The sequence below is a fragment of the Takifugu rubripes genome, chromosome 1 (genome assembly GCF_901000725.2).
Source record: "Takifugu rubripes chromosome 1, fTakRub1.2, whole genome shotgun sequence".
NCBI classification, from domain to species: Eukaryota; Metazoa; Chordata; class Actinopteri; order Tetraodontiformes; family Tetraodontidae; genus Takifugu; species Takifugu rubripes.
Genome location: NC_042285.1, coordinates 27,145,270 through 27,173,164, shown reverse-complemented (window position 1 = coordinate 27,173,164; position 27,895 = coordinate 27,145,270). Strand labels below are relative to the sequence as shown.

Sequence of the window (27,895 nt, the reverse complement as noted above, 5' to 3'; positions counted from 1 at the left end):
GAAACAGAATTTAAACCCTGCTGAAATAACAACTTTGTTGGCATTATTCTTTCTTTTTCAATGAACAACTGAGCCATTAGAGATCATATTTTGCTGCTAGTCAGGCCTTTATACCAGTTACTACCTTGATGCACATGCACACACGATAAAATGTTGCACAATACACACTACAAAAGAGAGCTGTTTTCATGTGTTGATCCTTCAATGACCTTAGGCATCCGACCATATGCCCACCGCAAAGCTCTGACAGGAAAGGAGTTTAAGGCTTAGGAATCATTATCAGTTTAGAGAAAGGAAAAGAGATTATTTTCACTGCCACAAAGTATCATGGAGTTCAGAGTGATGTTTGGCTGCAGCTTGGCCTGCTCAGCAGACCTAGACCAGCAGTTTACAGCTCAGCCAATCGATGTGGCTTCACATTTTGCTTTCCTACTCCTGATTTTCTTAAATTTGCAAAACACCATGTTAATTTTCAGGCATTTCTGTGTAAATAACAAAACACCACTTTTAGTGAAATGCCATTAAGACAAAACATTTGCCGATAATAACAAAACCTATGTGAAATTAGGATACATTCAGACTAGTCTGTTATTTTAAAGACCATAACAATAAAACCACATAAATACGCAATAGAATAAAATTAATTAGAAACGTTGAAGCCTGCCTGTGGTAACGGAATTTTGATTGGTAGACGTTGAGTCAATCATGCAAATAAATTGTCCATTTAACCAATCAGAACGGGGGAGGCGGGACTTGAGGGACCATCGTGGTGGTGTGAGTTGCGCCATATATGGCTGTTGGATAAAAGAAGAGCAGAAAGTTACATCTCATGAAACGCTCAGAATGAACGGGACCGCGTATTCCAACTTTGATACCCAAGAACACATCCTGAAATTGGGGGAAACCTTCGAGAAACATCCTAAAAGCGCCTACCACACAGTGCGATGTAAGTCTTATTTAGGGTCTGGCAGATCGGTCTATGCTAGTTAGCATTCTCGCTAAAATCGACCAGCAGCTGCTTAGCGTCTAACCTTCTCAACGTGCTCTTCTGGTTATTTCTAGCTTTCAGATGCTACTACAGTTATAGTATGTTGAAACCCAAGTGCTGCCATCATAATATAGTCAACTTTTTGAGACGAGTCCAGCTGTCACATTTTAGCCAACATTAGCATAGCTTCCAATCGGTCCACTGCCGCCCTCTACTGGTAAAGCCCAACACTGCAGCGCCAAGGGTCGTGCACGTAATTGTAGTCATCTTGCAAAAGAAAGTATCAATGCATGAAAATAATTTTGATTCCCTTTTTTTTTTTTTTTTTTTACACAGATGACTTTAAACCAGCGTCCATTGATACAGCATGTGAAGGGGAGCTTGAGGTGGGCAAAGGAGAACAAGTTACTATTACTCTGCCCAATCTAGAGGTCAGTCTTTGCAACCTATTTTATTGTATATTTGAAATATCAGTATGCACGTCTATAGTTCAGCGCTAATTATATTGTGGATGAATTTAGAAATGCATTTATCATAATTATGCATAGTTATATTTCTAGGGCTCGAGCGCTCCAGTAACGGTCTTCAAGGGATCCAAGAGGCCATACATGAAAGAGTGCATCCTGATTGTCAACCATGACACTGGCGAATACAGACTGGAAAAGCTCAATAGCAATATAGCCGTAAAGAAGACCAGGTGTGTAAAATTAAATTAACAATGATATGCTGCTTTGTTTCCATTTGGGGCAAAACGATTATACATTGTCATGATGATGGAAAAGCGTCCTGTGACTGAGAATTACATCCCATAAGGCTTCTACTTTCATGGTTTTGTTGCTTATTCTTTTGTTCGTTTGCAGAGCTGAAGGTAGCAGTAAGATCCACTCTCGACTGGAGCAGCAGACCAGTCGTCTGGGCCAGCAGATGAAGAGCAATGGCAGCAGCAGCAGCAGCAGCAACAAGTCCTTCCCCAGCTCCAAGACCTCCCCTCCCAAAGGGAAGGCCTCTCCAAATTCCCCCATGGACGACATTGAGAGAGGTGTTGTCAGGCAGAATGTGTCACTTTATTAGCATTCATAGCACGTCTCCACCTCTGTGGATTCAGGGCTGCATTTTCCAGCTTTCTTGAGCTTTTCTTCTGCTTGCACGTGCAGAGTTGATGGCAGAAGCACGAGTCATGGACCAGCTCAGCAGCGGCGACAGCTCCTCCGACTCCAACAGCTCCTCGTCCTCCAGCAGCGACGACAGCTCCAGCAGCGACTCGGAAGACGAACGGACCGTGCAGACGCCGGCGCCGGCCAAGCACAGCATGCCTGTTCTCAGCACAAGCAGCGAGTCCAACAGTTGCCACCAGGAGAGAGCTGGAGGACTCATAAACACGCTCAGTGAGTCACTTTGCACCATCTCTATATTCACACGCACGTTCACAGACATTTAGCCCCAAATCACGTTGTGTGTCCGGCTAATCTGCTGCAGAGAACGACCTCCAGCTGAGTGAATCGGGCAGCGAAAGCGACTCCTGAGCTGGACCCCTGAGCTGGACCCCTGAGCTGGACCCCTGAGCTGGACCCAGCCTGCCTGATCTGTTCAAGACCTTTTAGTTTAGTTGTTAGCTAGAACCTTGGACCGACTCGTCTCTGCGTCTCCACCGTTCTGGCAGCAAGTATAATTTATTGCTTCTGTACTGGCAACAAAAGAAAGATGCAGCTTTTACACTCGGCGAGCTTTAGTTTGCGTGTGATTAGATGTTTAGGGCGTTTAGGCAGAGCGGTAAATGGTGGTGATTTGGAACGGGCCGCGGCGTTTCGTCTGGCTGTGACCGATCGTTTCTGATCCCAGCTGCAGCCAGTGAAGCGTCGGGTGGTTTCCTGCTGAGCAGTTTCGCCTGCTCACGGGTACGGACACGTTCTCCTGCAGGTTTTGGTTGAGCCACAACGGAGACCGGCCGAAGCCAAACTCGCTTTAGCTGCCTTTGCTTCCCGTTAGCGATGCCCCAACACTTGGGTCTTCTCCAAAGAATTCGAGGTCGACCTGGAGCGTCATCAGACGTGCTAATGCTAACGCGGCAGCAAACAGCTGCTCCTCACGTGTGGCCTTCCTTTGCTTGAAATCGCTCGCCCTGCTTCCTCTCAGGAAGCACAAACGTCTCCTCGCTTGATAGACGCTCGACTTTGACCTCTGAGTTTGCAGGTTCTCCTCGAGCATTTTTGTGTTTTTGTTTCTTTTGGGCAGAAACAAGTGGCTGCTGGACTGATTTTGTGATACTATATGATTTATTCCAGCTTTACGAGATAAGAAGTCTCTAAATTCTCTTATGACATTTCAGCTAAAAAAAGTGGGTGCCAATTCTGGCTAAATGGTGAACGATTGTTTAGCGGGCTGACTTTTGGTCACGCTTGGTAGCTTTAAACCTACAATACTTGAAACTAATGTATATTTCAATCTATTTTTGGCCAAAAGTGAATTGCGTAATATATTGACAATATATTTTATTGGACGAACAGATTCGAAATGCAAATATGAATTGTGTTTCTTATCAGTTCGGAGCCTAAGTGTGAGTCTTATGGAGGTTCTGGTGCCTTTTCGTATCTGTAGCTGCCAGTTTGACCGCCGCCACTTTGAGTTCCCGCGTTTCCCTGACGACACCAGATGTCTTAAAAAACCCATCAATTGTAAACTATGTGAAACTTCCTTACTGGAAAAATAAAGATTTTATCATGGTTATTTATGCTTTAGCCTTAATGTTTTTATTCCTTTCACTTTTCTGATGATTATTTAATTACATTTTGCCTAGAGAACCTAAAAATAAAAAGAATCTACATTGATATTTGCAAAGTGGGTCCAGATTAAGTCTTTTATTTGTAGAACTGGTTACACATTTGCAGATCCCTCAACACAAGAAGACGGCGTGATCGTTTACTTGGCTTCATGACCACGCAGATCTCTGGCGTCGCTGTTAACAGGTAAAACCAGCAAAACCTTTAAATAATCAGTCTTGTAATAAATAAATAATAGGTCATATTTGGCGTGAAGGGATGCATACAGAAAACAGAATTTATGTGTTTCTTTATTGGCAGACTTTCACTTTAATATGACTTAATTTTCTGTTGCTACACATTTAATCTCATTTTAAAAAGAAATTGGAAAATAACGAATTTGTCTAACATCGCGGGGTGGGTGCAGTGCGGGGTTCCACCACAGGGGGCGCCAGTGTGCTCGTTAATTGGTGCGTGGAACATTAACGTGTGTTCTAATACTTGAACAAAACGGAGAATAATTGACCGGTAACTAATGTCCAAACCGTGAGTATGTGTTCCCTCAGCTAAATTCTTACTTTTTTAGCCTCTAAGATGAACATTTGTTTGTTTTTCGGACCGCTGGCTTCTGTCGCAGTTCAGCATTTTTTCTAAGTTTGTGACGGTATCAAAGTCCAGGGACCAGTAAATGCTATTTAAAAGGGCTGCACGGCCGCTCTGCTGCTACTGAAGAGCCATCGAACGACCACGTATCGCACGCACCCGCGTACACACCCGCGTACGCACAGTTGGACCGGAACTACCCGACACCGCAAAGACAAAAGAGAGACCCGAAATGTTCAGGAACCGTCTGTTGACCGTCGGACTGCGAGCCAGCGTCCCGCACCGGGAGGGGTTGCACAGGACGGCCGTGAACTATGCGGGCGCCCGCAGGCGTCACGCATCTTCTGCGGCCACGGAAATCACGGAGCACAACGTCAGGCAGAAGACTATGGAGGACCTGGGAGGCCCGAGCTTCCTGACCACCCTCAACTGGCTTTTCCTTAAAGGATATTTACCCAAAACGCAACAAATGCAAGTAAGTGGAGCGCGCGCGCGCCAGCACTGCGTGCGCGTCTTTTCATCCACAGCGCACGTTTTTGCGCGCTTGTTTACCGGATCAGACGGGTCAGTTGAGCCAGAAACATGGTCCCAGGGGAGCTTTATTCCACTTCCAGGAACACAGGAGCGTCTTTGTGAGCTCCATGTAACATGACACCTGTTATTACACTTGTTATTAATAACTGCCACCACTGCTAATTACTGCTTATTACAGTCAACTCTTTCCTTTTGTACTGCGTGGGTTTTTTTGGGTTGTTAAATGATTCTGGTTCTGGAATTCTCGGTGGTTTTCCCAGCCTGTGAGTAACTCTTCATTTGAATTGTGAATCCGCTCAAAGGTGGAACACAGCAAGATCTACGGGCCTCTCTGGAAGTCCAAGTACGGGCCCATGGTGGTGGTGAACGTAGCCAGCGCTGACCTGATAGAGCAGGTGCTCAGGCAGGAGGGCAGACACCCCGTCCGGACAGACATGCCCCACTGGAGGAGGTACCGGGCGCTCCGGAACCAGGCCCACGGACCCCTGACGGAGTAAGCAGCACCCCCACATCCAGACTCCCAGTAGCTGATGGGGCACATTTGTCACCCAAACCCGGACATATTTTACTGACACGGGGGTTAATCTGTCTGTTTCAAGCTCTCCCCATCGACATTTTAGCAACTGGGCCCAGGATGTGAAGCACCTGTGGGCCGCAGAACCGACAGAACCTTCGCTGTCTAATGTAGATCAACTAAAAAAGCTTTAGGGTGTTCGGAGGGCGTCCCAGCCTGGAGGGGACCTGTTGCCAGTCTGATCTGGCTTCTTCCTGATGCTGCTGAACTGGGAGCCGCTTCTCGGGCTCCAGAGCCCGGCCTGCAGCAGCGGCTCCTCCTGTGGCAGTTATTGTTGCCCTGGCTCTGGTATTCAGTCTTTCCTGCCCGACCTGTGGCTCCGCTGAGGAGGAGCCTGTCCCACAGTGGAAAACGCTCCGTGTGTTTTTACTGTCGGCCGGCCAAAAGTGGCTGGAGGAGTTTCCCCGCTCCACCTCCAGTGTTTGTGAGCCAAGAGTTTGCACCAAGATTCTGGGACGAATGAGTAACCTTACCCCCCCCCCCCCCCCTCCCCACCTCCCCCCCCCGCCTGAACTCGCCCCTCTTAAGACAAAGATTTTTGTCTCGGTTTAGATTCCCGCGGAGATAAGTTTCCAGGGAAATCTGTCGGTTAGAGCGGAAGCCAGGAACGCCCGAATGAGCCTTGTTCTGTTTCGCTGGCCGTGACTCTCTTAACGTCTCCCCCCCCCCCCCCCCCCGGTTTTGCAGAATGGGGGCCAAGTGGCAGCGCATCCGCAGCATCCTGAATCCCCGGATGTTGAAGCCCCAACACGTCTCCTCCTACGGCATCACCATCAACGACGTGGTGACGGACTTCTTAGAAAAACTGGTGTGGCTGAGGGCGAAGGACGGCGGGGGGGTGATGGTCAACGACGTGGCTGGAGAGCTCTACAAGTTTGCCTTTGAAGGTCAGATGCTTCAGACTGGCAGCACCCGTTGTCTTAACGCGCCTCCGCTCTTTTATTTAACCGCGCTTCCTGTCTGGAATCGCTTCATTTGGTGCGATCGTACGGGACGCCTCGTTGGGGGCTCGTCTCGGTCCCGCCCTGGTCTGCTGGGCTCAGCATCTGACACCAGAGCTGCTCTGACGTGTCCATGTTGAGTCAAACACGCGCGACCTTGACCGCTGATTAGATACAGGCAGATGATACTGAAGGACAGATTTTTATGATCATAAACATACTCTGACCTCTAAACGAGGGCGCAGTTTAGGTTCATAATGTAGATAAATCCTTTTCTTTTAAGCTCCGTCCTCGTCCGCTTTGGTGCTTCAGATTTGACCTGTTGAGTCCAGCATCCGCCAGGTGTGTCATCTTCCTTTCCGATGGCAGGGATCAGCTCGGTCTTGTTCGAGAGCCGCATGGGCTGCCTGAACGACGAGGTGCCCGAGGAGACGCAGAAGTTCATCTACTCCGTGGGGGAGATGTTCCGGCTCTCCGCGGTGGTCGTCCTCTTCCCCCAGTCCGTCTGGCCATACCTGCCGCTCTGGAAGAAGTTTGTGGCGGCCTGGGATTATCTCTTCAAAGTTGGTGAGCAGCTGTGGCATCGAGAAGTTCGCACCATCCAGTGGTTAGCAAGGGTTCGAGGTTCAGTTCCACTTCCTGTTTAAACTCCTGAAGCTTTTGGTGGGTAAATACAGATGATACGCAGAAGTGTTGATTTAATCTTCTTTATTTAAACAGGACTTAATTCCATTTTTGTTGTGTTCTCCTCAGTGTCTAGTGCAGATTAACCATAGCTGCATTCGATTGGGGCATATATTAAAAAAAATCAAAGGGGAAACCATAAGAGCCCATTTACAAATGTAAAGGTAATAGTAATAATGCCTTAAACTGGATTACCTCTGAGTCTTCAGACTATTCTATTACATTCTCTGAGTTTGTGTGTGTGTGCGTGGTGTAATACAGGTTTGTGTGTCACACTTGACACTTCTCTGCCATTTTGTTACTCTTTCACTTGCTTTACTTGCAGTTTTTGTGTGAAACGCTGATCGAGGTGCTAGGCTGCAGCCGACTTTTCTGCTTTGCATTCGTGTAAACACGCATTCGGGTCATCGTAAGACCCTTTAAATGAGGATCAGGGGTGACACTTCACTTCCTGGGGACAAAGGTTTGACACCTGCCTGTGCTCTCCTTACCTCCAGCTGGATGCACAGGAGGCCTTTACTCTGCTGATTTTGACTGTTGCCATAAAGTTTACTAAAGTTCACGACTCCAGCTGCTTTATCAACCCATTTCAAGGACACAAAACTGTGTGTGCGTGTGTGTACGCGCGCGCGCGAGTCCTCAAAGTCCATCCGACATGCTGTCAGTGTTCTTGTAGGACAAAATGTCCCGCAACGGGCAACTGCTGCCCCCTGCTGGTAGAAGCGCTCAGTTCATCTCGCTCCTCTAGGAAATCATGAGTAACTGAAAATGAACCCAAGTATTTTACTAACATGCAGCTTTGAAGTACTTTTTACTTCACTGGGATGGAGCTGCTCCCTTCAAAGGTCTACTCCACTAATCTATGAACTTATTTATCAAATGTTGCCAGTTACTTCGCTGATTTCTCCCTGCAGCAAAACCAAATGTGTGTTTTTTTATCTCACAGCTGAACAGATGGTGCAGAAGAAAATGGAGGAGATCCAGAACAAGGTGGACCTGCACCAGGACGTGGAGGGCGCGTACCTGACGCACCTTCTCCTCAGCGAGAAGATGACGGTCACCGAGATCCTGGGCAGCATCACTGAGCTCCTGCTGGCGGGAGTCGACACGGTAAGCGTGCGGAGAGGGGGAGTCGCTGAGTTCTGCTCTCTTCGACCTGCGTTCTTCTGTTTCAGACCTCCAACACCATCTCATGGGCACTTTACCAACTGGCACAGAATCCCAGCATCCAAGACCAGTTGTACCACGAAGTAAGGAGCGTCTGCCCTGGAAACAAGATGCCCGACAGCGACGACATCGCCCAGATGCCGTATCTGAAGGCCGTCATCAGAGAGACGCTACGGTCAGATGGCTTCCTGTATCCTATTACACACGTGAGCGCTGATGCACGCTTGTGTTTTTGCAAATCGGATTTTGACTGTTTAGTTACTTGATTCCAAACAAACGGCAAAATATTGTAAGGGTCAGCAGAAACCGCTGCTAATTCTGCAGACGTACTTCCTGTTTCCCGCAGCTCTTTATTAGGATTTTGTGGCTTAATCAAGGGCGCCGGACATTAGAATTGTGCTTTATTGTAATTGAAATAAGGACTTGTATCAGAAGTGAAGGTCATGTTGCTACAGAATCCACCAACAAGTGGCAAGAAGGAAGAAATCGAAGCCGGACTGAGGAGAAGAATGAAAACCAAAAGCATTTTCGATCAATCGGCCACAATCGCTCCTGCAATGATCCATAAACCCTCAGCTAGGAGAGAGTCTCGTGTTCTGAGAAGATCACGGATTAACAGATTATTTATTGACACATGTGACTGACCGGTTGTCCCATTTCAACCTTTGATGTCCAGCAGCTGACTTCTCATTGTGCTCGCCAGGCTTTACCCGGTGGTACCGGGAAACGCTCGGGTCACGGTTGACAAGGAGATCGTGGTGGGAGGTTACCTCTTCCCCAAACAGGTGAGACACACGGGCCCGGTCTTGGAACGGGGGTGGGAAAAGTGCCCTTGTGCGAGCAGACACCTGCTCATTCCAGCTTTTTCTACGTCTGGTTGCTGATGTCTGCTCCTTCTGACTGGGCCTCCCGCAGACGCTGTTCCACCTGTGCCACTACTGCGTGTCCCACGACGAGAACATCTTCCCCAACTCCCGCGTCTTCCAGCCAGAGAGATGGCTGCGAGGCAGAGAAGAGAAATCCAAACAGCACCCGTTCGGGTCGGTGCCGTTTGGATTCGGAGTGCGAGCGTGTCTGGGCAGACGGGTGGCGGAGCTGGAGATGTATCTCCTCCTGTCCAGGGTGAGAGCTGTTCAGACGGGGTTAACGGCGGCGGGGGAGGGGAACCAGGAAGTGCTCTAATGATGGGGACACAGTGGATCACAGGTTCTGCAGTGGAGCAGGGTTCAGCACACGTTCACGCTCCAGTTCTTGTGAACAAAACCTGAAGCCGTTGGAGGTTTCTGCCAGTGTTTCCTGTCAGATAGCGGCTCAGGCGCTGCCTGCTGCGCTCACACGCTTCTCTTCTGTAGTTATCTTACCCAGTAGATCCTTTAGATCAGGGGTGGGCAAACATTTTGATTCGTGGGCCACAATGGGTTCTAACATTTGACAAAGGGGCCGGACCAGGAGCAGATGGATGGAGTGCTTTGGTAACCTCACCTCATTGGAGAAAAAATACACATCTTGGGATATGGAGAAAACATGTGCTTTAATTTCAAATGAAAATGAAGAGAAGCATTACAACAAAATATCTGACTTTGGAATGAGTCTTAAAACACTTAAAATCAAATGAATAAAATGTGCCTTTTAAAAAAAAAATTAATAACCATTTCTATTTTAAAGCACTGAAAGTTCTGTTATCCTTCAGGATATCACCATCACTCTCCTCCTGACTGTCTTTTTTCTAGTGGGAAAACACCAGAATTGCAGTGAAAATATAACATTAACAAGGTTTATTCATTTAATTTTTAAAGTTTGGCGGGCCGGATTAAAACGTTTAATGGGCCGCGTGTGGCCCCCGGGCCGTAGTTTGCCCATGCCTGCTTTAGATCCACCTCTGAAACAAAACAGATTCATTCACTTGAGATTCCCCATCGAGGGGGACGTCTCTTGGTTCAAATACCTGCTCAGCCGTGGCTGCAAGAGTCCCACGTGTCACGTTTGGTTTCCCAAAATGCCTGAAAGAATCAGAGAGGAGGGAAACGATGCGGCTGATGATCTCCAGTGATCAGTTCGGCTGAAGTCCACTAGGTTCTGTTACAGTCAGAAACACAGGTTCGGGGTGTCTTCCTGCCCCTGGCTGGTTGGATGACCCCCCCCGCTGTGGACAGATGATCACAACCTCTATAGCTGTGCTTAAAACCGCCATTTTGAATCATTTCACTCGATCAATATCCGCTGGTTTCTCACGAAATGTTGCCGTTTTCTCTCTCAGCTGATCCGGCGCTTCGAGGTGAGGCCGGATCCCAACGGCGCCGAGGTCAAACCCATCACCAGGACCCTGCTTTGCCCAGCCACACCCATCAACCTGCAGTTTCTGGACAGAGGGGCCCAGCGGGCTCCCGGGCCGGCGGCCGGAGCCTCTCTGTGAGCCGCTCTAGTATCAGGGGGCACCTGCGGCCCGTCGCCAGGGCGCTGTGGAGAGAGGGGCTGATGGAATCCCACCAACCCAGGCCGCTCCTTTCACACTGTAAATATTCAACAGCTGACACAGGCTGCAGTCGTGCATGGAAGCGGGTCCGAGTCCAGAAAGCTCCTTCTTGTCTCGTAGTCCTCCATGGTTCCCTCCCTGCCTTTAACTTTTGTTTTCCAGCTGATCGATGTCAGATACGAGTGTGTACGTACAGTTTGTAACAAGGTTACGACCAGTCTCCTGAAACATCAGAACATTCCCTCCTCATTAGCTCATGTGTGTAGTATGATAGGAGGCTTCCAGACCTGTAGATAAAGAGCCAAATGCTCTGTTAAGCTGGCATTAATGAGACGTCTGCTGTTCCTATCTGGCTGTGATGTCTGATAAATGTGGAATAAATGAGCAGGATGAAGGTGCAGATGTCCTGGATCCAGCGTCCGTGTGATTGATCCACCTGGGGTTGATCAGGTTGATGCCTCAACACTGCTCTCTTTAGCCAACTGGTTCTTCTTCTGTGAATCAGTAATAACCAGGTAGGACAGGAAGCACAGAGACCCAGAACCTTCCTATCTATCATTAATTACACTGTAAATATAAAATCTTCTTTGAAACCAATATTTTGATCTAATATTTGCACATGACTTCTAAATGTATTTTTTTTTTCCAATAAATGTTAAAAGTAAAAATCCTTTTTTATTGCGCGTTTGTTACAATTTATAAAAGTGTGGTCATTTATTGAGCCTTTATTAATCCGCATTGTATCAAAAATTCCATTAACATTATATTAATATATAGTTATTTATTTCAAATGTTTCAGAAAATCTAATCATTTAAAAAAAAAATCCGGTTTCCATGGTGACGAGGCGGCGCAATAGAACTAAGGAGAGGCGATGAAGTCACTGGGATTCTTGAAACGGCTCCTTCGGGTCACGGTAGTCGTGGCCAGGTCACCACGCGCGCGCACGCACGCGATGCGCGTGATATCAGACGTCATCCTGTCCATTTTGACCTCCTGACTCGTCTGGACCACTCAGACTGGATCCCACACCAATCAGCTCGGACTTCTCTGTCTGTCCCGCATAACCGGAACCAACGTGCGTTTCATACCTAAACACGCACGTCTGTGCTGAAGTTGACACTTGGTGTGGTGGAAGATTAACTTTATAGACAGCTGAGGGAGGGAAGGAGGGAGGGGGGGGGGGGGGAGAGAGACTGAGAGGGGGAGGGTCGGAGAGAGGGAGGGTCAGAGGGAGGGGGGGGGGGGGATTGAGAGGGGGAGAGAGAGACGGATCCAGAGAAATAGAGTGTGTGAGCGAGGAAGGGAGAGAGAGAGAGGGAGTGTGTAAGGAAGGGAGAGAGAGAGGGAGTGTGAGGAAGGGAGAGAGAGAGGGAGTGTGTAAGGAAGGGAGAGAGAGAGGGAGTGTGAGGAAGGGAGAGAGAGAGGGAGTGTGAGGAAGGGAGAGAGAGAGGGAGTGTGAGGAAGGGAGAGAGAGAGAGGGAGTGTGTAAGGAAGGGAGAGAGAGAGGGAGAAGATCTCGGAGTGGGACGGACTTTTCTCGCCATTCTGCAGCCCCCGACGCGCCCGTTCAGACCCGAGCTGGATCAGCGGAGCGGCACCATGACGAGGGTGAGGAGCGGCTCAGCTGCTGTCTAACTCACACTTTACATCCCTCCGAACGCAGGAAAAGAACTTTTTTCCGTAAAAAAAAGTTTGTTTGTCTGTTTGTTTGTTGTTGCGCGGGGGTTGCGCAGTGCGTGCTGTGGGGGTGTCACGGACGCGTGGACTCGTCTCATCCCGCAGAACGTGCCACGCATTGTGGCCGCTGCGGGGTGTCTCCGTGTGCGTGAGTCCGTGGACTGTTACAGCTCTGAGCGGGATGCGAAGCATCGGCGGCAGAAGCGCTGCGGGGCCCGCGGGGCCTGCGGGACCTGCGGGTATTTGAGTCCTGACTCAGGATCTATCCGGTCTCGGTCCAACTTGTACTCAGAGGACTGTGGGAGTTCTTCCGCGTCCTTCTGTAGTTTGCTGCTGGCGCCTTTTAAAACTGGTTTATTATATAGTGAAGGAGAACTGTGCTTTTACTGGGGTGGGGTGGGGGGGGGGGGGGGGGGGGGGGGGTAAATTGGCCGGTTGTGATGGGTGTAGTGGGACGGGGGGGTAAATTAGTATTCAGGTGATGGTGTCCTGGGGCACAAACACTGCTAAGCAGCATTTCTTAGACATGAGAGGGAAAACTCTCTTTTTAAATAACGATAAAGCCCGAAGAAACAGTGAAAATCCCCCTCACAAATAAACTTTCTGTGGCAAATCATTAATCACCGCTTATTTTTAGCGTTTGAATGCAGATTTAATAGGTTTGAGCCTTAGATCACACAGGTTTCTCATAGGGAGGGTGCAATAGCCTGATTCAGCCTGGAACCAACAGGTCGATGATGAGGATGATGATGATGAGGAGGAGGAGGAGGAGGAGGAGGAGGAAGTGATAGATCTGTAATCTCCAGTCTTGTGTGGATAAAGTGACTAACTTTGCCTCTTTTAGAAACTCTGTGGAACCAATTACCCCACCAGCATCTGCTTCATCGTGGTCAATGAGTTCTGCGAGCGCTTCTCCTACTATGGCATGAAAGGTGTGTGAAGGATCCCCAAGGGTAAATAATTAAAAGCCCATAAAAACCTACAACATAAAGTCAGAATCTGTCCCGGGGCTGCATGTCAACGAGAGCTACATCTAATCTCAATCAAGATCTAAGTTTGATAAAAGTTTGATAAGCCCACTATTTAATTTAACAGCCACTTTAGCACCTGTGAGCACTTTATGTCCACTGTGTTCTGTCTTCTCTGCTGTCCACCTGTCTCTAACGGTCCATTTAGCATCTTGTTTAGCATCAGTACCCACTGACATCACTCTGTCCTTCATCCCCCCCTCTGAATTCTGTCCAGCGTCTCTGATCCATCTTTGATTTCAGACCTTTGAAAACAGCCGCCTGGGTATGTTTGATATGTGTCCCTGGGCGCCCCTGCCTGTGTCACAGCTTGTCCCCGTGTGTTCCCCTCACAGCGGTGCTGACGCTCTACTTCCTCACCTACCTGAAATGGGACAAGGACCTGTCCACGGCCGTCTACCACGCGTTCAGCAGCCTCTGCTACTTCACGCCCATCCTGGGAGCCGTCATCGCCGACTCCTGGCTGGGCAAATTCAAGTGAGCCCGACGCTCGTCTCTTAATGCTGCGACGACGCGTTATTGCACCCGCGAGACGGGGACGAGTGACGCGGCGTCGAGAGTAACCGCCGTCTGCTCCCCACAGGACCATCGTCTACCTGTCCATCATCTACGTCATCGGCCATGTGGTGAAATCCGTCGGCGCCATTCCCACAGTGGGAAACACAGATGTCCACATGTAAGTGACCCGGAATATCCGCGTGGGTAAATCCACGTTTCCGTTCCTCCCGTGCGTATCTGTCCGGCTCGAGGTTCCGTTTGGGCTGCTTCCTTCCTGACCGTGACTGTGCGTTGCAGCGCCCTGTCCATGATCGGGCTGATCCTCATCGCCTTCGGCACCGGAGGGATCAAACCCTGCGTTTCTGCTTTCGGAGGCGACCAGTTCGACGAGGAAAACGTGAGTGGGCTCCGACCGGCGGTTCCGACTCGCGCCACTGAACCGCGTGACCCCTCGCTTTGACCTTTCTGCCTCCAGGTCAAAGAGAGGCAGAAGTTCTTCTCCATCTTCTACATGTCGATCAACGCCGGGAGCCTCCTGTCGACGCTGATCACTCCCATCCTGAGGGGTGAGAGTCCACCCTCCCCGAGGTCAAATACGTCCCTCGGCAGCACGCCGCCCCTTTAACGGGTGTCTGATCTGCTCCCCCAGGCGACGTGCAGTGCTTCGGGGGCGACTGCTACGCTCTGGCCTTCGGCGTTCCGGCAGCTCTGATGGTCGTGGCTCTCGGTAACTCCTTTTTTAAAAATTTACCCTTTATTTCCGGGCACTGAGGGAAGTTTCCTGGAGCTGCTTTGTTACGTGCCCGGCTGGGTTTGATTGGGTTGTGTTTGCTGAGAGCGCCGGGGCAAAGATGATCCGAGTCCTCCCGCCTTTCCTGTTGATCCGGATCCTTCCACACTGGTCCCGACCGCCGGTCGTCTCTGGGCGAGAAGCACCATCCGAGCTGAACTCATGCTCGGCCGAGCACTGGCAGGGAAAACAAACAGTGGGCGCGTTGGGAGCGTCACAGGCGGATCTGATCCTGGGCCAGGGGACATAATGGCTCCAGGGTCGACGGCGTGGCCCCGACCTCAGAGTGGCCTTTCTTTACACTGCACAGCGGCACCAGCTGCAAATCAAATAAAAGTCAATTTAATGGAATAAGAAGCGCCTGACGCAAGCAGCTCAGCCCTTCTCCCAGTACAACCAGTCCGTTCTTCTGGGTGTGGAGCTCTATGAAGCTCTACGGAGGACGGAGAAGCTCCTCAGAGCTTTAATCTCGACCTCTAATCCCCCCGCAGTCGTCTTCATCTCCGGCAGCGGCCTGTACAAGAGGAACCCTCCAGAGGGAAACGTCCTGCTGGAGGTCTGCAGATGCATCGGGGTAGGCGGACTTCCTGTGGGGGTCAGAGGTCGCCGAGCGGGCCGGCAGTCTTTTTCAGTCTTTGCTTCATTGGGGTTGTTTTTTTTGCAGTTTGCCATCAAAAACCGCTGGCGGAGATCAAAGTACGACCCAGACAGGAAGCACTGGTTGGACTGGGCTGAGGAGAAGTACTCGGTAAGTCGTCTCGTTGGCCGAAGCTGCTGCGTTCGCTGGGTTTCAGCTCAACCGCTGTGCTTCCGCGCCTCAACAGAAGTGTCTGATCCAGGAGATTAAGATGGTGCTGCGGGTTCTGCTTCTCTACATCCCTCTGCCAATGTTCTGGGCCCTTTTTGACCAGCAGGTATGAGACTGTTCAGGTTCTGGGGGGCTCGCTGGGTCGTGGCAGCACTGACAGTTTTGGACTTTATTTGCAGGGTTCTCGCTGGACAATCCAGGCCGCCAGGATGAACATGGCTTTTGTGAGTCTTATCTGCAAAACACCGATGACATCGCTTGAACTCCTGTTGTTGCTGGGAGGATTTTAGGATTTAAATGACTGTTCTGTCAGCGTTGCAAAACAGATTCTTCCTTTGTTGCCTGGCATCATGGCACGGCCTGATTTTATTCCTGTAGATAAACTTGTTTATGATGCAGATGGCCTTGCGTGGATTTGGTTAATGTTTAAAAGGCTTTTGTCACATGTTACAGGGAGATTCCTTCAGTATCCAGCCTGACCAGATTCAGGTAAATTCAACTCAACTTTATTTATAACGCAATGACCCCAAATGAGCTCCAGCTCTGGCAGAACAAGAACCACCACAGGGACTTTCCTATTCAGCCTTGAACCTGGGTTCTTTTGGTCACTTACTTGATTATTCCGTCATCTTAGTGTTGATGCTAACAAGTCGAACTTTGTATTGTTTCCATTGAACCTGTTCTTGAACGCACCTCGACTGTTGCAACATCCTCTCTGCTCTGAAACATAGAGGCAAAACAGCTCTGACCTTTATGCCTTTATGAGTTTTAGCCGGTTTTTATAGAGTCCATTAAAGGGGAGTTTTGCCTCCACAGATGCTGAACGCTCTGCTGATCCTTGTCTTCGTGCCCATCTTTGACCTCATAATATACCCACTGGTTGGGCTTTGCAGAATCAAAATAACGTGAGTAACAAGGTGTTTTTGAAGACGCCTCCCTCTTTATGGCAGAAATAAACATTTAAAACTGTCTTAAACTGGTAAAATGACCCATGTGCTTCCCGTAAAATCACCTTAGTGAACAATAAACATTGAAAGAAACACACACACACACACACACACACACCACTGTTAATGTGCAGTGTCCTCCTACATTATTAGATTTCTCCTTTAAAACATAGAAGCAAAGCAAATATTTGAGCAGGATTTAAAGACGTGTAAGCATCAACTTTCTGATCTTCAGGCCTTTGAGGAAAATGGCCATGGGGATGATCTTTGCAGCTTTGGCGTTCGGAGCAGCTACACTGGTGGAAATTAACGTTGTGGTACGTAGAAATCAACACTAGCGTTCCCTAAAGTTCTGGTTGGGTTGGCTTATTTCCCTTTTCTGACAGGTGGGTTGTTGCTTAAGGAGAAATGTGCTTTAGTGGCTTTTACTCTCTGTGTCCCTGTCAAACATGTGAAGTTAATGAAGCAACCCTGTAAATCATTAAGCTAAAATATTGCTTTCATAGCATCACAGGCGCACGCGGGGTCTGAGGTTTAGGCTTTAGCGCCTAAAAAGTCATTGTCAGTTCTCTGCTTTTCTTCCTTCTGTCAGAAAACGGTGGTGGAACCGCCGCCGGCAGAAAACTGTCACATGCAGATTTACAACCTGGCCGGAAGCGACGTCGCCGTGACGATCAGGGACAGCGACCTGTTCCCAGAGCCGCTCCATTACCTGGAGGTAGAGGGAACAAGGCCGCTCGCAGGCTTTTAGCTGCTGTCTTTAGTTTCATCACAAGTTCCAGGAGGCCACATTTATGCCCTCCGCTCGTTCAGATGGATGACACAGGTGTGTCCTCTGACAGGACCCCCCCAGGTATGAGATGGTTCAGCTGCAGACCTCCAGCAAGATCCTGTACATCAATACCACCTTTCAGGGTAAAAGCTCAGACTGTAACCAGATGGTCTACGAGAAGAAGTCCTACAGCCTCATCCTGACCTCTGAGGCTGCTGCCCTCAGGTGCAAACTGGTGAGTGACAACAACCTGGGGACGGGTGGCAGAGGGGTGGCAGAGGGGTGGCAGAGGGGTGGATGGAGGGGTGGCAGAGGGGTGGATGAGGGGTGGATGGAGGGGTGGCAGAGGGGTGGCAGAGGGGTGGATGGAGGGGTGGATGGAGGGGTGGCAGAGGGGTGGATGAGGGGTGGATGGAGGGGTGGATGAGGGGTGGATGGAGGGGTGGATGAGGGGTGGATGAGGGGTGGATGGAGGGGTGGATGGAGGGGTGGCAGAGGGGTGGATGGAGGGGTGGATGAGGGGTGGATGGAGGGGTGGATGAGGGGTGGATGGAGGGGTGGATAAGGGGTGGCAGAGGGGTGGATGGAGGGGTGGCAGAGGGGTGGATGGAGGGGTGGCAGAGGGGTGGATGGAGGGGTGGATGAGGGGTGGATGGAGGGGTGGCAGAGGGGTGGCAGAGGGGTGGATGGAGGGGTGGATGAGGGGTGGATGGAGGGGTGGATGGAGGGTTGGCAGAGGGGTGGATGGAGGGGTGGCAGAGGGGTGGATGGAGGGGTGGATGGAGGGGTGGCAGAGGGGTGGCAGAGGGGTGGATGGAGGGGTGGATGAGGGGCAGAAGCTTAAAAACATCACTGGTTGAAATCTGATCTGATGTGCAGGTTGAAGACTTCATAAAGAAAAATGATACCGGGAACCCTCGGCTGAGGTAGGTCGTCCAGCTACAGCTGATGTTCTCAGCTCACAGTGAATAAACGCTGGTGCTCGTAGGTTCTTCAACACTCTGCCGGAGGTCATCGACCTGACTGTTGGAGACGTGACCTTCAAGGTCGGTCCTGGACAGATGTCACCAAACATGACTGTGGAACGGAGCAGGTGAGTGGTGGTTAACTCAGGAGAAACCAGTCCTTTCACCCTCTGGCCCACTATAACCAGTCCTTTCACCCTCTGTCCCACTATAACCAGTCTGTTAATCCTCTCTGTCCCACTATAACCAGTCCTTTCACCCTCTGTCCCACTATAACCAGTCTGTTAATCCTCTCTGTCCCACTATAACCAGTCCTTTCACCCTCTGTCCCACTATAACCAGTCTGTTAACTCTCTCTGTCCCACTATAACCAGTCCATTAACCCTCTCTGTCCCACTATAACCAGTCCTTTCACCCTCTGTCCCACTATAACCAGTCTGTTAACTCTCTCTGTCCCACTATAACCAGTCCATTAACCCTCTCTGTCCCACTATAACCAGTCCTTTCACCCTCTCTCTCCCACTATAACCAGTCCATTTACCCTCTGTGTCCCACTATAACCAGTCCATTTCCCCCTGTGTCCCACTATAACCAGTCCTTTCACCCTCTGTGTCCCACTATAACCAGTCCATTTACCCTCTGTCCCACTATAACCAGTCTGTTAATCCTCTCTGTCCCACTATAACCAGTCCATTTACCCTCTGTCCCACTATAACCAGTCTGTTAATCCTCTCTGTCCCACTATAACCAGTCCATTTGCCCTCTGTGTCCCACTATAACCAGTCCATTTACCCTCTGTCCCACTATAACCAGTCTGTTAATCCTCTCTGTCCCACTATAACCAGTCCATTTACCCTGTGTCCCACTATAACCAGTCCATTTCCCCCTGTGTCCCACTATAACCAGTCCTTTCACCCTCTGTGTCCCACTATAACCAGTCCATTTGCCCTCTGTGTCCCACTATAACCAGTCCTTTCACCCTCTGTGTCCCACTATAACCAGTCCTTTCACCCTCTGTCCCACTATAACCAGTCTGTTAATCCTCTCTGTCCCACTATAACCAGTCCTTTCACCCTCTGTCCCACTATAACCAGTCTGTTAACTCTCTCTGTCCCACTATAACCAGTCCATTAACCCTCTCTGTCCCACTATAACCAGTCCTTTCACCCTCTCTCTCCCACTATAACCAGTCCATTTACCCTCTGTGTCCCACTATAACCAGTCCATTTCCCCCTGTGTCCCACTATAACCAGTCCTTTCACCCTCTGTGTCCCACTATAACCAGTCCATTTACCCTCTGTCCCACTATAACCAGTCTGTTAATCCTCTCTGTCCCACTATAACCAGTCCATTTACCCTCTGTCCCACTATAACCAGTCTGTTAATCCTCTCTGTCCCACTATAACCAGTCCATTTGCCCTCTGTGTCCCACTATAACCAGTCCATTTACCCTCTGTCCCACTATAACCAGTCTGTTAATCCTCTCTGTCCCACTATAACCAGTCCATTTACCCTCTGTGTCCCACTATAACCAGTCCTTTCACCCTCTCTGTCCCACTATAACCAGTCCATTTACCCTCTGTGTCCCACTATAACCAGTCCATTTCCCCCTGTGTCCCACTAGAACCAGTCCTCTTACCCCCTCTGTCCCACTATAACCAGTCCTCTTACCCCCTCTGTCCCACTAGAACCAGTCCTCTTACCCCCTCTGTCCCACTATAACCAGTCCTCTTACCCCCTCTGTCCCACTAGAACCAGTCCTCTTACCCCCTCTGTCCCACTATAACCAGTCCTCTTACCCCCTCTGTCCCACTAGAACCAATCCTCTTACCCCCTCTGTCCCACTATAACCAGTCCTTTCACCCTCTGTCCCACTATAACCAGTCCATTTACCCTGTGTCCCACTATAATCATGCTTCTATAGATACTCGGAGGTCCAATGCAGCTTAGGGTCCAAACCGTGTTCCCCTCTGGACCTGGGCCTGCTGGACTTCGGAGCTTCTTACACCGTCATGCTCATTAAGGTCAAGAAGAGTCCAAAGGTTTAAAGACGTCACGTTAAGGTCTGTTATATATATCAAATGTGTGTGTGTGTGTGTGTGTTACAGGAAGCGGACAGTGTCGTGCCCCACAAGATGGAGGACGTGAAAGCCAACGACATCCACATTGCCTTCCAGATCCCTCAGTACGCTCTGATGACTGCGGGAGAGGTCATGTTCTCCATCACAGGCCTGGAGTTCTCCTACTCACAGGTAACTGGTGGAATCTTCCCTCGAACCTCTCACGTCACCCTACACACTCTAAAAAAACAGTGGTTCTTTGAGGTGTTGTGAGACCAGAGTTGTGATATTTCCGGTGGGTTCTTCCGTCGTTCAGGCTCCAGCCAACATGAAATCGGTCCTGCAGGCCGGCTGGCTGCTGACTGTGGCCTTTGGCAACGTCATTGTGCTGATTGTTGCAGAGGGGGCGGGGCTTGAACAGGTATGACAGCACACAGATTAAATAAATGCATGAACGTCTAAAAACCTGTTTTAAGTCAACATTTGAAAATAATTATGATAGCAAATACACCCCCAATGTACTTCCGGGTCAATAAACTTGTGGCCGCTAGATGGAGCCAGAGATAGTTTTACTGTTGTATTTAGACGAGCTTATTCCTTAATTGTGATTTCTGGTGGCAGTGGATAGAGTTCCTGCTGTTTGCCTGCTTGCTGTTGGGCGTCTGCATCATCTTCTCCATCATGGCTCACTTCTACACCTACGTGGATCCCGATCAGATGGTTAAGCTTTACGTTGGCAACTCGGACAAGATTGACGATGACGATGCCGACGAGACAGGAAGAAAACGTAACGACATGGCCTTGAAAGAAACGAGCACTAAAATGTAAACACTCTGAAAGAAATCGGCCTCTCAGGTGATCGTTTCATTTCAGCAGGGTTTATCTTCATCTTTTAATAAGCTTTTCCACACTAAGTTACTTCAAAATTGAAGGATTTTGTGAATTAAGACATTTTTTTCTGGTGGTTGAACACAGTTCAGTCACATCAGTTGTATGTTCAGTTGTTAATTATTTCTATCATGTACATATTTTGTGTGTGTCTTATTGTTGAAATCAAAGTTTTGATTGTACAGCTGATGTCGCTAAAGTCACAAAAGGATGGGAGAAATTTGTGGATTTGTGATGGATTTAACACCTCAAATGAACAAATATCCTCCTCCGTTGTAAACACACTGCAGCATTTTCACTTTTCTCTGGCAAACTTTCAGATAATGTAAAGACGTGTGTATAATGCTCTGTAAATATGAAAATTCTCTTATAAATGCAGAAAAATTGAGAACTCATTTATTCTGAAAGCTGATGTGGCTGCATTTAAACACACACTCAGCTGTGTGTGCGTGCGTGTGTGTGTGTGTTTCTTCTTCATGGACCTGTCCTGTCATTTCCTGCATGCTTGTCCAGTAACAGCTCGGTGACTTGAGCAATGACATCAGGATGCACCAGGCACTCCAGCAGGTCATTTGTAGTGATAGTTCTAGTTCCTGGTTCCTCTGCAAAGTTCTCCCACGTCCCGTCCGCACAGTCATGTGACTGAGATAAGCACTGGCGGGCAGTCACGGCCCGGTCCCGCTCAGGGCCCCTCATCTCCTGTGACCGCTCCCGTGGACAGAGGACAGGGGTCAGATGGGGCCCAAAGGGAAGAGTGAAGGAGCCACAGTCCTCCAGGGTTCGTCCTCTGGAGTCATGTTTAACTGGACGCCGGTGTCTCGTGCTCTGGACCTTCTGGAACGCTCCCACTGCCAGATTGAGGTAGTGCATGTTCTCCTCGTGGGAAGTGACTCCTCCCTGCAGAAACAGGAGACAGCGTGTTTATGTATCACTGGAACTTTGTCCTGATACTGACAACTTTACATTTAGCCCCGCCCCCATGTCCCATCTTCTGAACGTGTGTCTTAATTTGTAATCTTTATTTTAACTTAGCTGCTACACTTCTGGAGACAGGGTTAGGGTTATTTTTTTTTGCTTTTGAGCAGATTTTGAGCAGATTAACGGTGGAATGAATCTGTGCTCAGGAGAAGAAGCCTGCTGATGTTCAGAGATGAGACCTGAGGCTGCAGCACATGCTGCCATACTCAATCCTGGAGGGAGTAGGTTCAGCTCATGCAGGGAAATGATGAGTAAAATGGTGTAAACGTCAGCTACCACCTCAGTGGGGTTGAGCCAGTCGTCCGTGTTGTCAGCACTCGGTGTCGCTTTCAGGGCGCCCACGACAGCCTTGGTCACAGCCTCGCTGACTCTCGACCTGTCGTCTTCATCCTGTCAGGTGGCAGGTGGGAAACAGGGAGGAGCAGCATCAGTTGCTGTATAAAAGCCACAGGAAGCAGTGCTTTGCTTTGACCCAAGCTCTGAATACACGCTGCAGAAAGTGCCTCATCGTTTTCAGGATGAATGTGGATTCTCACCAACTCGATCCAGGAGTTAACGCTGACGGTGACCGGATCCACAGATTCCACATAGTGCCACCAATGTCTGGGGACATAAAGCACCTAAAGGACAGAGAGATAAATAAAGAAATAAATCTCAGGCGGGGCGACCGCGCAAACGGGGACAGTTCCATAGATCGGCCGCTAGATGGCAGCAGAGCCACGTTGAGTCTCACAGCTCATTCATACAGTAGCTTCATTGAGTGTTATTGATTCCCAGCAGCATCATTCATGGCCTGCTGGAGGATTTACCTGCCTTTAGATTTGATTTGCTGGAGGAGAATGATCCTGTTGTAGACAAACAAAAACCCTATCCATTCTTCATGCTTCAGCTCGTTGGAATTACCTTCAACATTGAGCAAAGGCTGCTTAGACCTCGCGGCTCGCTTTAAAATCCTCATGGCGGCGTGGTAAACACAAGAAGAAAGTGAAATATCAAAAGACATACATTCCAGGCTACTGCATGAAAACTCACTGTCTCTAAATAAATCCATTTAGATAAACGACAGCATCACTGCTTCTTATTTTGATAAAAGGCTCCTGATGCAAATGGAGACGGAGGCTGCAGCTGCAGGAGGAACAAGTGCATCGCTGGGTTCAACATCCAGGATTAACCCTCTTCAATTCCCATTAGTTCAGGACAGAAAAGAACGATCTGCCGAAGCATCAGCCGCACGTCTGACCCGCATTGTTTCAGGAGGCTCTGCAGATCCGTGACGGATGGGTTTGGTGCTGCTGGCAGTTCTGCCGCCACACAGGTGTGAAAAATAACTGCAGCAGGTGGAAAAATGAGGGCGGCCGCCGTCTGACTGCACCACAGCTCAACCGGAACTTCCAGGCTTGCTCCAGAGCAGCCGAGGGGAACGTTAACGCCCGCCGGTTGATCCCTGAGCCCGGACGGAACCAGATGGCTAAGAGTAATGACACGGGCCACTGGGCACTAACGCCTCTCTACGCACTCTTTTCCATCGTAAACAACCATTACTGTCCCAAATTGCACTTGTTAAGTGATCAAGTGTCACTAAAGCTGCGTTTTATCGTTATTGCTTTTGTATCACAGGCTGACTGGGAATCCTCTCTTGTTGGTCGGCCGGAGTCATGAAGTCATAAAGAAGAGCCCAGAACACCCAGCTGCTGCCCCGTCCGAAGCTGCTTCCTGTCGGGGGGCAGCAGAGATCCTCCAGAACAAAGACAAAAGTTTCTCATTCAGACTAAAAAACGCTTGTGTGGGCGCAACATCAGAACAGGACCGTTCTTGACCTGTGACCTTTGACCTGGGAGCTGATGACTGAAGCCATTTCTGATGAATCCAATTTCAGATCAGTCAGATTTATTCAGAGCTGGAAAATGTCTCCCAAGCCAGCGGAGGCCTTTTCCAGCTCTGCTCTTCAGAACTAGGCCGGACAAGACCCGGACGGTCGGCGCCACACAGAAAAGGACCCGTTGTGTCCCCCGTCCTGACCTGTCCCGGCTGCAGGGTCACTACGTGAGCCCTGGCTCCCCGGAACGCAGGGAACCTCCTCAGGTCGGGCCGGAGGACATCGACCTGGCTGAAGATGCTGGACTCCTCGTAGGGTATCCTGGTGGGGTAAAGCTTGGCCGTGTCCTCGGGGGGGAACAGGTGCCAACGTTTCCTTCAGACAGAAAAAAAACGGCATGAAAATTAAACCCGACAGTTGCGTCAGGGCTGAGCTCATTTTCCATTCAGACAGAGAATCCTTTGAAAGCCTGACATCAAAGCGCCATTTTGCTTCCCTTTGACCCAAGCTTGGTCGTCCTTGCTCCGTCATCCCGTCGCAGAATCCAGTCGAATTTCATTCCATTTGAGATCGATGGCAAATAAAAGGAGCCCGAGGCCCAGAGATAAAACCACCGCTCTCAGGAGCAGGTGAGCGAGGTAAGACACAAAAGGTCCATTTTCTGCTGGCGTGTAACACGAATCCTGCCGTATCCCAGCAGCTACTGAACCTCCTTTTCATGATGGAAGTACAGCCTCCCTTCTCTGAGGTCTCTATACCAACACACACGTCACACACACAACTTGTCTTTGAGGGAAGCAGAGATGCAGCAGACACAAACACACGAAGAACTCAGTCGGGTCTCTGCTGTAAACACCAGAACTTCGCTCCTGTCGGCGACTACAGCTGCACCCCTGACAGCGTGAGTGCACGAGCCCCTGGTGTGTTGAGTATCTCTTCCTCATTGATCTCATTCACACTGAAAATGGGTCTCTTTTCCCCAAGCGCGCCCCCTAGTGGTGAGACGTTGACATAACCAGTTCCAGGTTTCCTGAGTATTTGATCACTTAAAGTTAAACTAAACAGCTTAATTAATTGGCTTAATTTAGCTGTTTAACATCACGCTGCAAACACGGATCCTTCTTACCGCCCCTGCACCTGCAGGACCAGGTTATAGCCGTAAGAGTCCAGGTGACACGGCGTGTTGGCGCCCTCTGTTCCGATCCACAACGTGCTCTCTCTTCCGCCGCGTCCCCCAAAACCAAACTCGTCCCACTTCACATCCTGCGACACACATACAACAAAACACAAGTCGCCATTATTAATTAGAATCCCAAACGATTAAAAGCGACCCTCTCAATTTCCCCTCCTCATCCAGAGCTGACGCCTGTGCACAAACACAGCATTTGTCCGCTCACAGTAACTCGGCCTGTCACTCACGTTCTGTCGGCGCTCAAAGGTTCGGCAATCTCGCAAGCATCCTGAATAATGAAGTCATTACCGTGCACGCCGGCAGCTGTAAATGACATCCGGTCAATCAAGCCTGCCGGCAGCCCCCTGTGCCAGCGCCATTAATCCTGTTAAAGCCCCACGTCAGCCCCCTTCAAAAGCATGAAAGTCAGTGGGTAATAATTCGAGGTGGACGCCCAATAAATCTGTATCACTGAGATAAAAATGGAGCATTTGGGTGGCGGTGGCTAGAGACTGGATGACACTTTTATGTCTCCAGCTATCAGAGGACAGGAAGAGCAGCTAATATTAAGTGAATATGGGCAGAAAGTTGACATTTTAATTGAAAATGTCAAAATGAGGAGGAGAACTGAATACAAATAAGAATTGCTGGCGAAGAAAAGGCTGGGCTGTAATATTCTGCTGCTTTCATGTTGCCTTTCACTTTCATATTTAATTGTTTGGTGACCTTTTGTAAATAGCAGGTAATCACATGCAAATGCACTGCTAAAAAACCAACGGAAGAATTTAATGTCACATTGTAACAACCAATCAGCTGAAGACTTAGATGTGGCTTAACAATTTCTCTCTCCTTCCAGAGAGGAGCAACAGAAGCAGCACCGCAAAAATCCTTCAAAAAGCTGCTATTAATGCACATTTTGGACCAAACATTTTAAATATTTGGTCCCTTATTATATTGAAATATGTTGTAAGAGGCCCTAAATTGTAACAAAATATTGAAATGCCATCATCATTAAGGTAGTCTGCACCAAAATCATCATCAGCTGAAGGATAAAAAGCTCACGCTACCTCAAACATGGAGGGAAAATCTTGAAACAACACTGCGATGTATTTATAGTCGGCGTAGGCCCAGAACTCCGACTCGGGGTAGTCAATAAAAGGGCCAACATCTGCCTCAGCCTGGTTCTGGTTCCAGCTGAGAAACTGTGCAAGCCTGGCCTCCACGTAGGAACAGTGGGTTTCAAATAAAGGCCCTGGGAGAAAAACAGGACAGATCTGAGGAGAAATCACAGCAAAGTTGTGGAATAACCGGTGACCCGCTCCGCTGGAAGCACCAACGCAGGCATGAAATTGTGTTTTTGTGAGAGATAAATCAGAGCTGGAGTCATTTATATGCCTCCGTCGCACTAAACAAAGTGTGCCTTCGGATAAGTGATGCCATTCAGTCCTTCACGAGCGCCGTCCTCCTGCTGACAGCAACAGATGCAAATATGATTTATTATTTAATTAGCATTCTTGTACCACGAGACACGCTCGCTGTTATTCATCACACCAGGAGATATTAGCGGAGCTGTTCGACAGCAAAACATAGCAGCCGCTCAGACAGATTTGGTCTCCCTGCTTATGTGCCATTTCAGATCAGATTGTTACACAGTCTTCAATACTTCATTAGCGTCAGACGACAACAAACCAACCTGTAAATCATCACACGCCAGTCGGGGAAATTCTGTTCAAGGACAGCGGATATGATTGTGTTGCTAATGTGATTCATATCACACCAAAAGGATGGTTCCTAGTTTCATGTACACACTCATACTGAAGCGAAGGATTTTGAATTTTGAGTTCTTACTGTTTGTGCCCTCTTTCCTTGCAAGTCTGAATCGGACAGGTGTGTCACCGAGGCGGGCAGAGAGGTTCTCTGCTGTCCACTGGAGAACAGGCCAATCCAACGCCATGTTCATGAAGACTGCAGGCTGCTGCAGGTGAAGCAAAATCTTCTGGATCTCATCTGGGCTGAAGGGTTTCAAGGAGTGGGGCTCAGACATGGTCTGTCAGACACACGGGAAGGGCCACAAGATAATGAGAAACACTAACAAACAGCTTCATCTGTTTGCAGTCATCAGTTACTACTGCTAATTTCAAGAACAACCTTAAAATAAAGCAGTTTTAATGTGTGCACATTTAGAATGTGAGAAGAAAAGCCAGGATTAATGTTTTCAAATATGTTTGTACAACCCCAAACATAAGATCTAGATCCAGCCGGGTTTTCTGTCCTACCAGGCTTGAAAATGCATTGAGTGGGATGGAAAACCCGGCTGGATCGTGGCCCTCGAGGACTGAGTGAGTAAGATGAGGGCATCACGACTCAAGTTGTTCTTTCTCACTGGTAAATACCTCCAGTCTTATAAGTTCGACTGTAGTACAATATTCACCTCGACACAAATACGTTTTCAGAGAAGTTCAGATAAAGACAGAACCGATGACTTACTACTATTTACATTGTCATAATGACAGCTGAGCTAACAGTGGTTTCGTGGAAGTGGACGAGGATTCGGAGAAAACGACCAAAAACAGGGAGCTCACCGTTCACTACACGTGCAAGCGGGACTCAGGCGGAAGTAAACAAACCTCACATGATAGCGAGGCTTTCCTTTTGCGTAAGAAACACCCCGAAGGAAACTACTCCATTTTGGCTCTGCGCACGTCGTCGCGTGCTCGCGCATGCCAAGGCAGAGACAGAGCCAACATGTCCGTCCAGCGAGAGCAGTTTCCAGTGT

At 49.1% G+C, this 27,895-nt stretch overlaps 4 protein-coding genes across 6 annotated transcripts; 3 read left to right on the top strand and 1 right to left on the bottom strand.

The window, feature by feature from the left end:
• Positions 1-741: 741 nt before the first annotated feature.
• Positions 742-3,716, top strand: eaf2 (ELL associated factor 2). The gene is made up of 6 exons (XM_003962209.3): positions 742-946; positions 1,325-1,419; positions 1,549-1,685; positions 1,849-2,027; positions 2,143-2,373; positions 2,465-3,716. Exons 1-6 carry the CDS (start codon positions 844-846, stop codon positions 2,509-2,511), a joined length of 792 nt encoding a protein of 263 aa, XP_003962258.3. The 5' UTR covers positions 742-843; the 3' UTR covers positions 2,512-3,716.
• A 485-nt stretch (positions 3,717-4,201) lies between these two features.
• Positions 4,202-11,388, top strand: cyp27a3 (cytochrome P450 family 27 subfamily A member 3). Its single transcript, XM_003962210.3, has 9 exons — positions 4,202-4,822; positions 5,184-5,374; positions 6,143-6,342; positions 6,766-6,963; positions 8,027-8,190; positions 8,256-8,422; positions 8,951-9,032; positions 9,163-9,369; positions 10,505-11,388. Exons 1-9 carry the CDS (start codon positions 4,580-4,582, stop codon positions 10,658-10,660), a joined length of 1,608 nt encoding a protein of 535 aa, XP_003962259.1. The 5' UTR covers positions 4,202-4,579; the 3' UTR covers positions 10,661-11,388.
• Positions 11,389-12,132: 744 nt separating this feature from the next.
• slc15a2 (solute carrier family 15 member 2) lies at positions 12,133-21,546 on the top strand. The gene is made up of 22 exons (XM_003962211.3): positions 12,133-12,329; positions 13,243-13,330; positions 13,762-13,903; positions 14,010-14,102; positions 14,222-14,321; positions 14,400-14,490; positions 14,574-14,651; positions 15,206-15,288; positions 15,379-15,462; positions 15,539-15,628; positions 15,702-15,746; positions 15,976-16,011; positions 16,339-16,427; positions 16,705-16,786; positions 17,062-17,187; positions 17,312-17,476; positions 18,121-18,167; positions 18,230-18,334; positions 20,131-20,230; positions 20,315-20,458; positions 20,583-20,687; positions 20,888-21,546. The coding sequence occupies exons 1-22, from the start codon at positions 12,321-12,323 to the stop codon at positions 21,092-21,094; spliced, it is 2,109 nt and encodes a 702-aa protein (XP_003962260.2). The 5' UTR covers positions 12,133-12,320; the 3' UTR covers positions 21,095-21,546.
• On the bottom strand, positions 21,123-27,834 carry hspbap1 (hspb associated protein 1). Of its 3 annotated transcripts, none has more exons than XM_029849970.1 (8): positions 27,702-27,834; positions 26,968-27,166; positions 26,187-26,371; positions 25,075-25,211; positions 24,152-24,323; positions 22,669-22,752; positions 22,412-22,522; positions 21,123-22,051 (listed from the first exon to the last, which is right to left on the bottom strand). In XM_029849970.1, exons 2-8 carry the CDS (start codon positions 27,161-27,163, stop codon positions 21,629-21,631), a joined length of 1,308 nt encoding a protein of 435 aa, XP_029705830.1. In that variant the 5' UTR covers positions 27,164-27,166; positions 27,702-27,834; the 3' UTR covers positions 21,123-21,628. The 3 variants fall into 3 exon arrangements, with proteins under 3 accessions (XP_029705830.1, XP_029705838.1, XP_029705842.1); XM_029849978.1 differs by having other exon boundaries at positions 27,607-27,733; XM_029849982.1 differs by lacking the exon at positions 27,702-27,834 and adding an exon at positions 27,617-27,641.
• Positions 27,835-27,895: the final 61 nt, after the last annotated feature.

Coding starts and splice junctions, on each gene's coding strand:
- eaf2 (XM_003962209.3), top strand. CDS start 844: ATGAACGGGACCGCGTATTCCAACTTTGATACCCAAGAACACATCCTG. Junction 947..1,324: donor CGCCTACCACACAGTGCGAT/GTAAGTCTTATT, acceptor TTTTTTACACAG/ATGACTTTAAACCAGCGTCC. Junction 2,028..2,142: donor CATGGACGACATTGAGAGAG/GTGTTGTCAGGC, acceptor TTGCACGTGCAG/AGTTGATGGCAGAAGCACGA.
- cyp27a3 (XM_003962210.3), top strand. CDS start 4,580: ATGTTCAGGAACCGTCTGTTGACCGTCGGACTGCGAGCCAGCGTCCCG. Junction 6,964..8,026: donor GGATTATCTCTTCAAAGTTG/GTGAGCAGCTGT, acceptor TTTATCTCACAG/CTGAACAGATGGTGCAGAAG. Junction 9,033..9,162: donor GTTACCTCTTCCCCAAACAG/GTGAGACACACG, acceptor GGCCTCCCGCAG/ACGCTGTTCCACCTGTGCCA.
- slc15a2 (XM_003962211.3), top strand. Junction 17,188..17,311: donor AGCCGCTCCATTACCTGGAG/GTAGAGGGAACA, acceptor GTCCTCTGACAG/GACCCCCCCAGGTATGAGAT. Junction 20,459..20,582: donor TGGAGTTCTCCTACTCACAG/GTAACTGGTGGA, acceptor TCCGTCGTTCAG/GCTCCAGCCAACATGAAATC.
- hspbap1 (XM_029849970.1), bottom strand. CDS start 27,163: ATGTCTGAGCCCCACTCCTTGAAACCCTTCAGCCCAGATGAGATCCAG. Junction 25,212..26,186: donor ATTTTCCCTCCATGTTTGAG/GTAGCGTGAGCT, acceptor TGTGTGTCGCAG/GATGTGAAGTGGGACGAGTT. Junction 24,324..25,074: donor GTCCTGCAGGTGCAGGGGCG/GTAAGAAGGATC, acceptor TTCTGTCTGAAG/GAAACGTTGGCACCTGTTCC.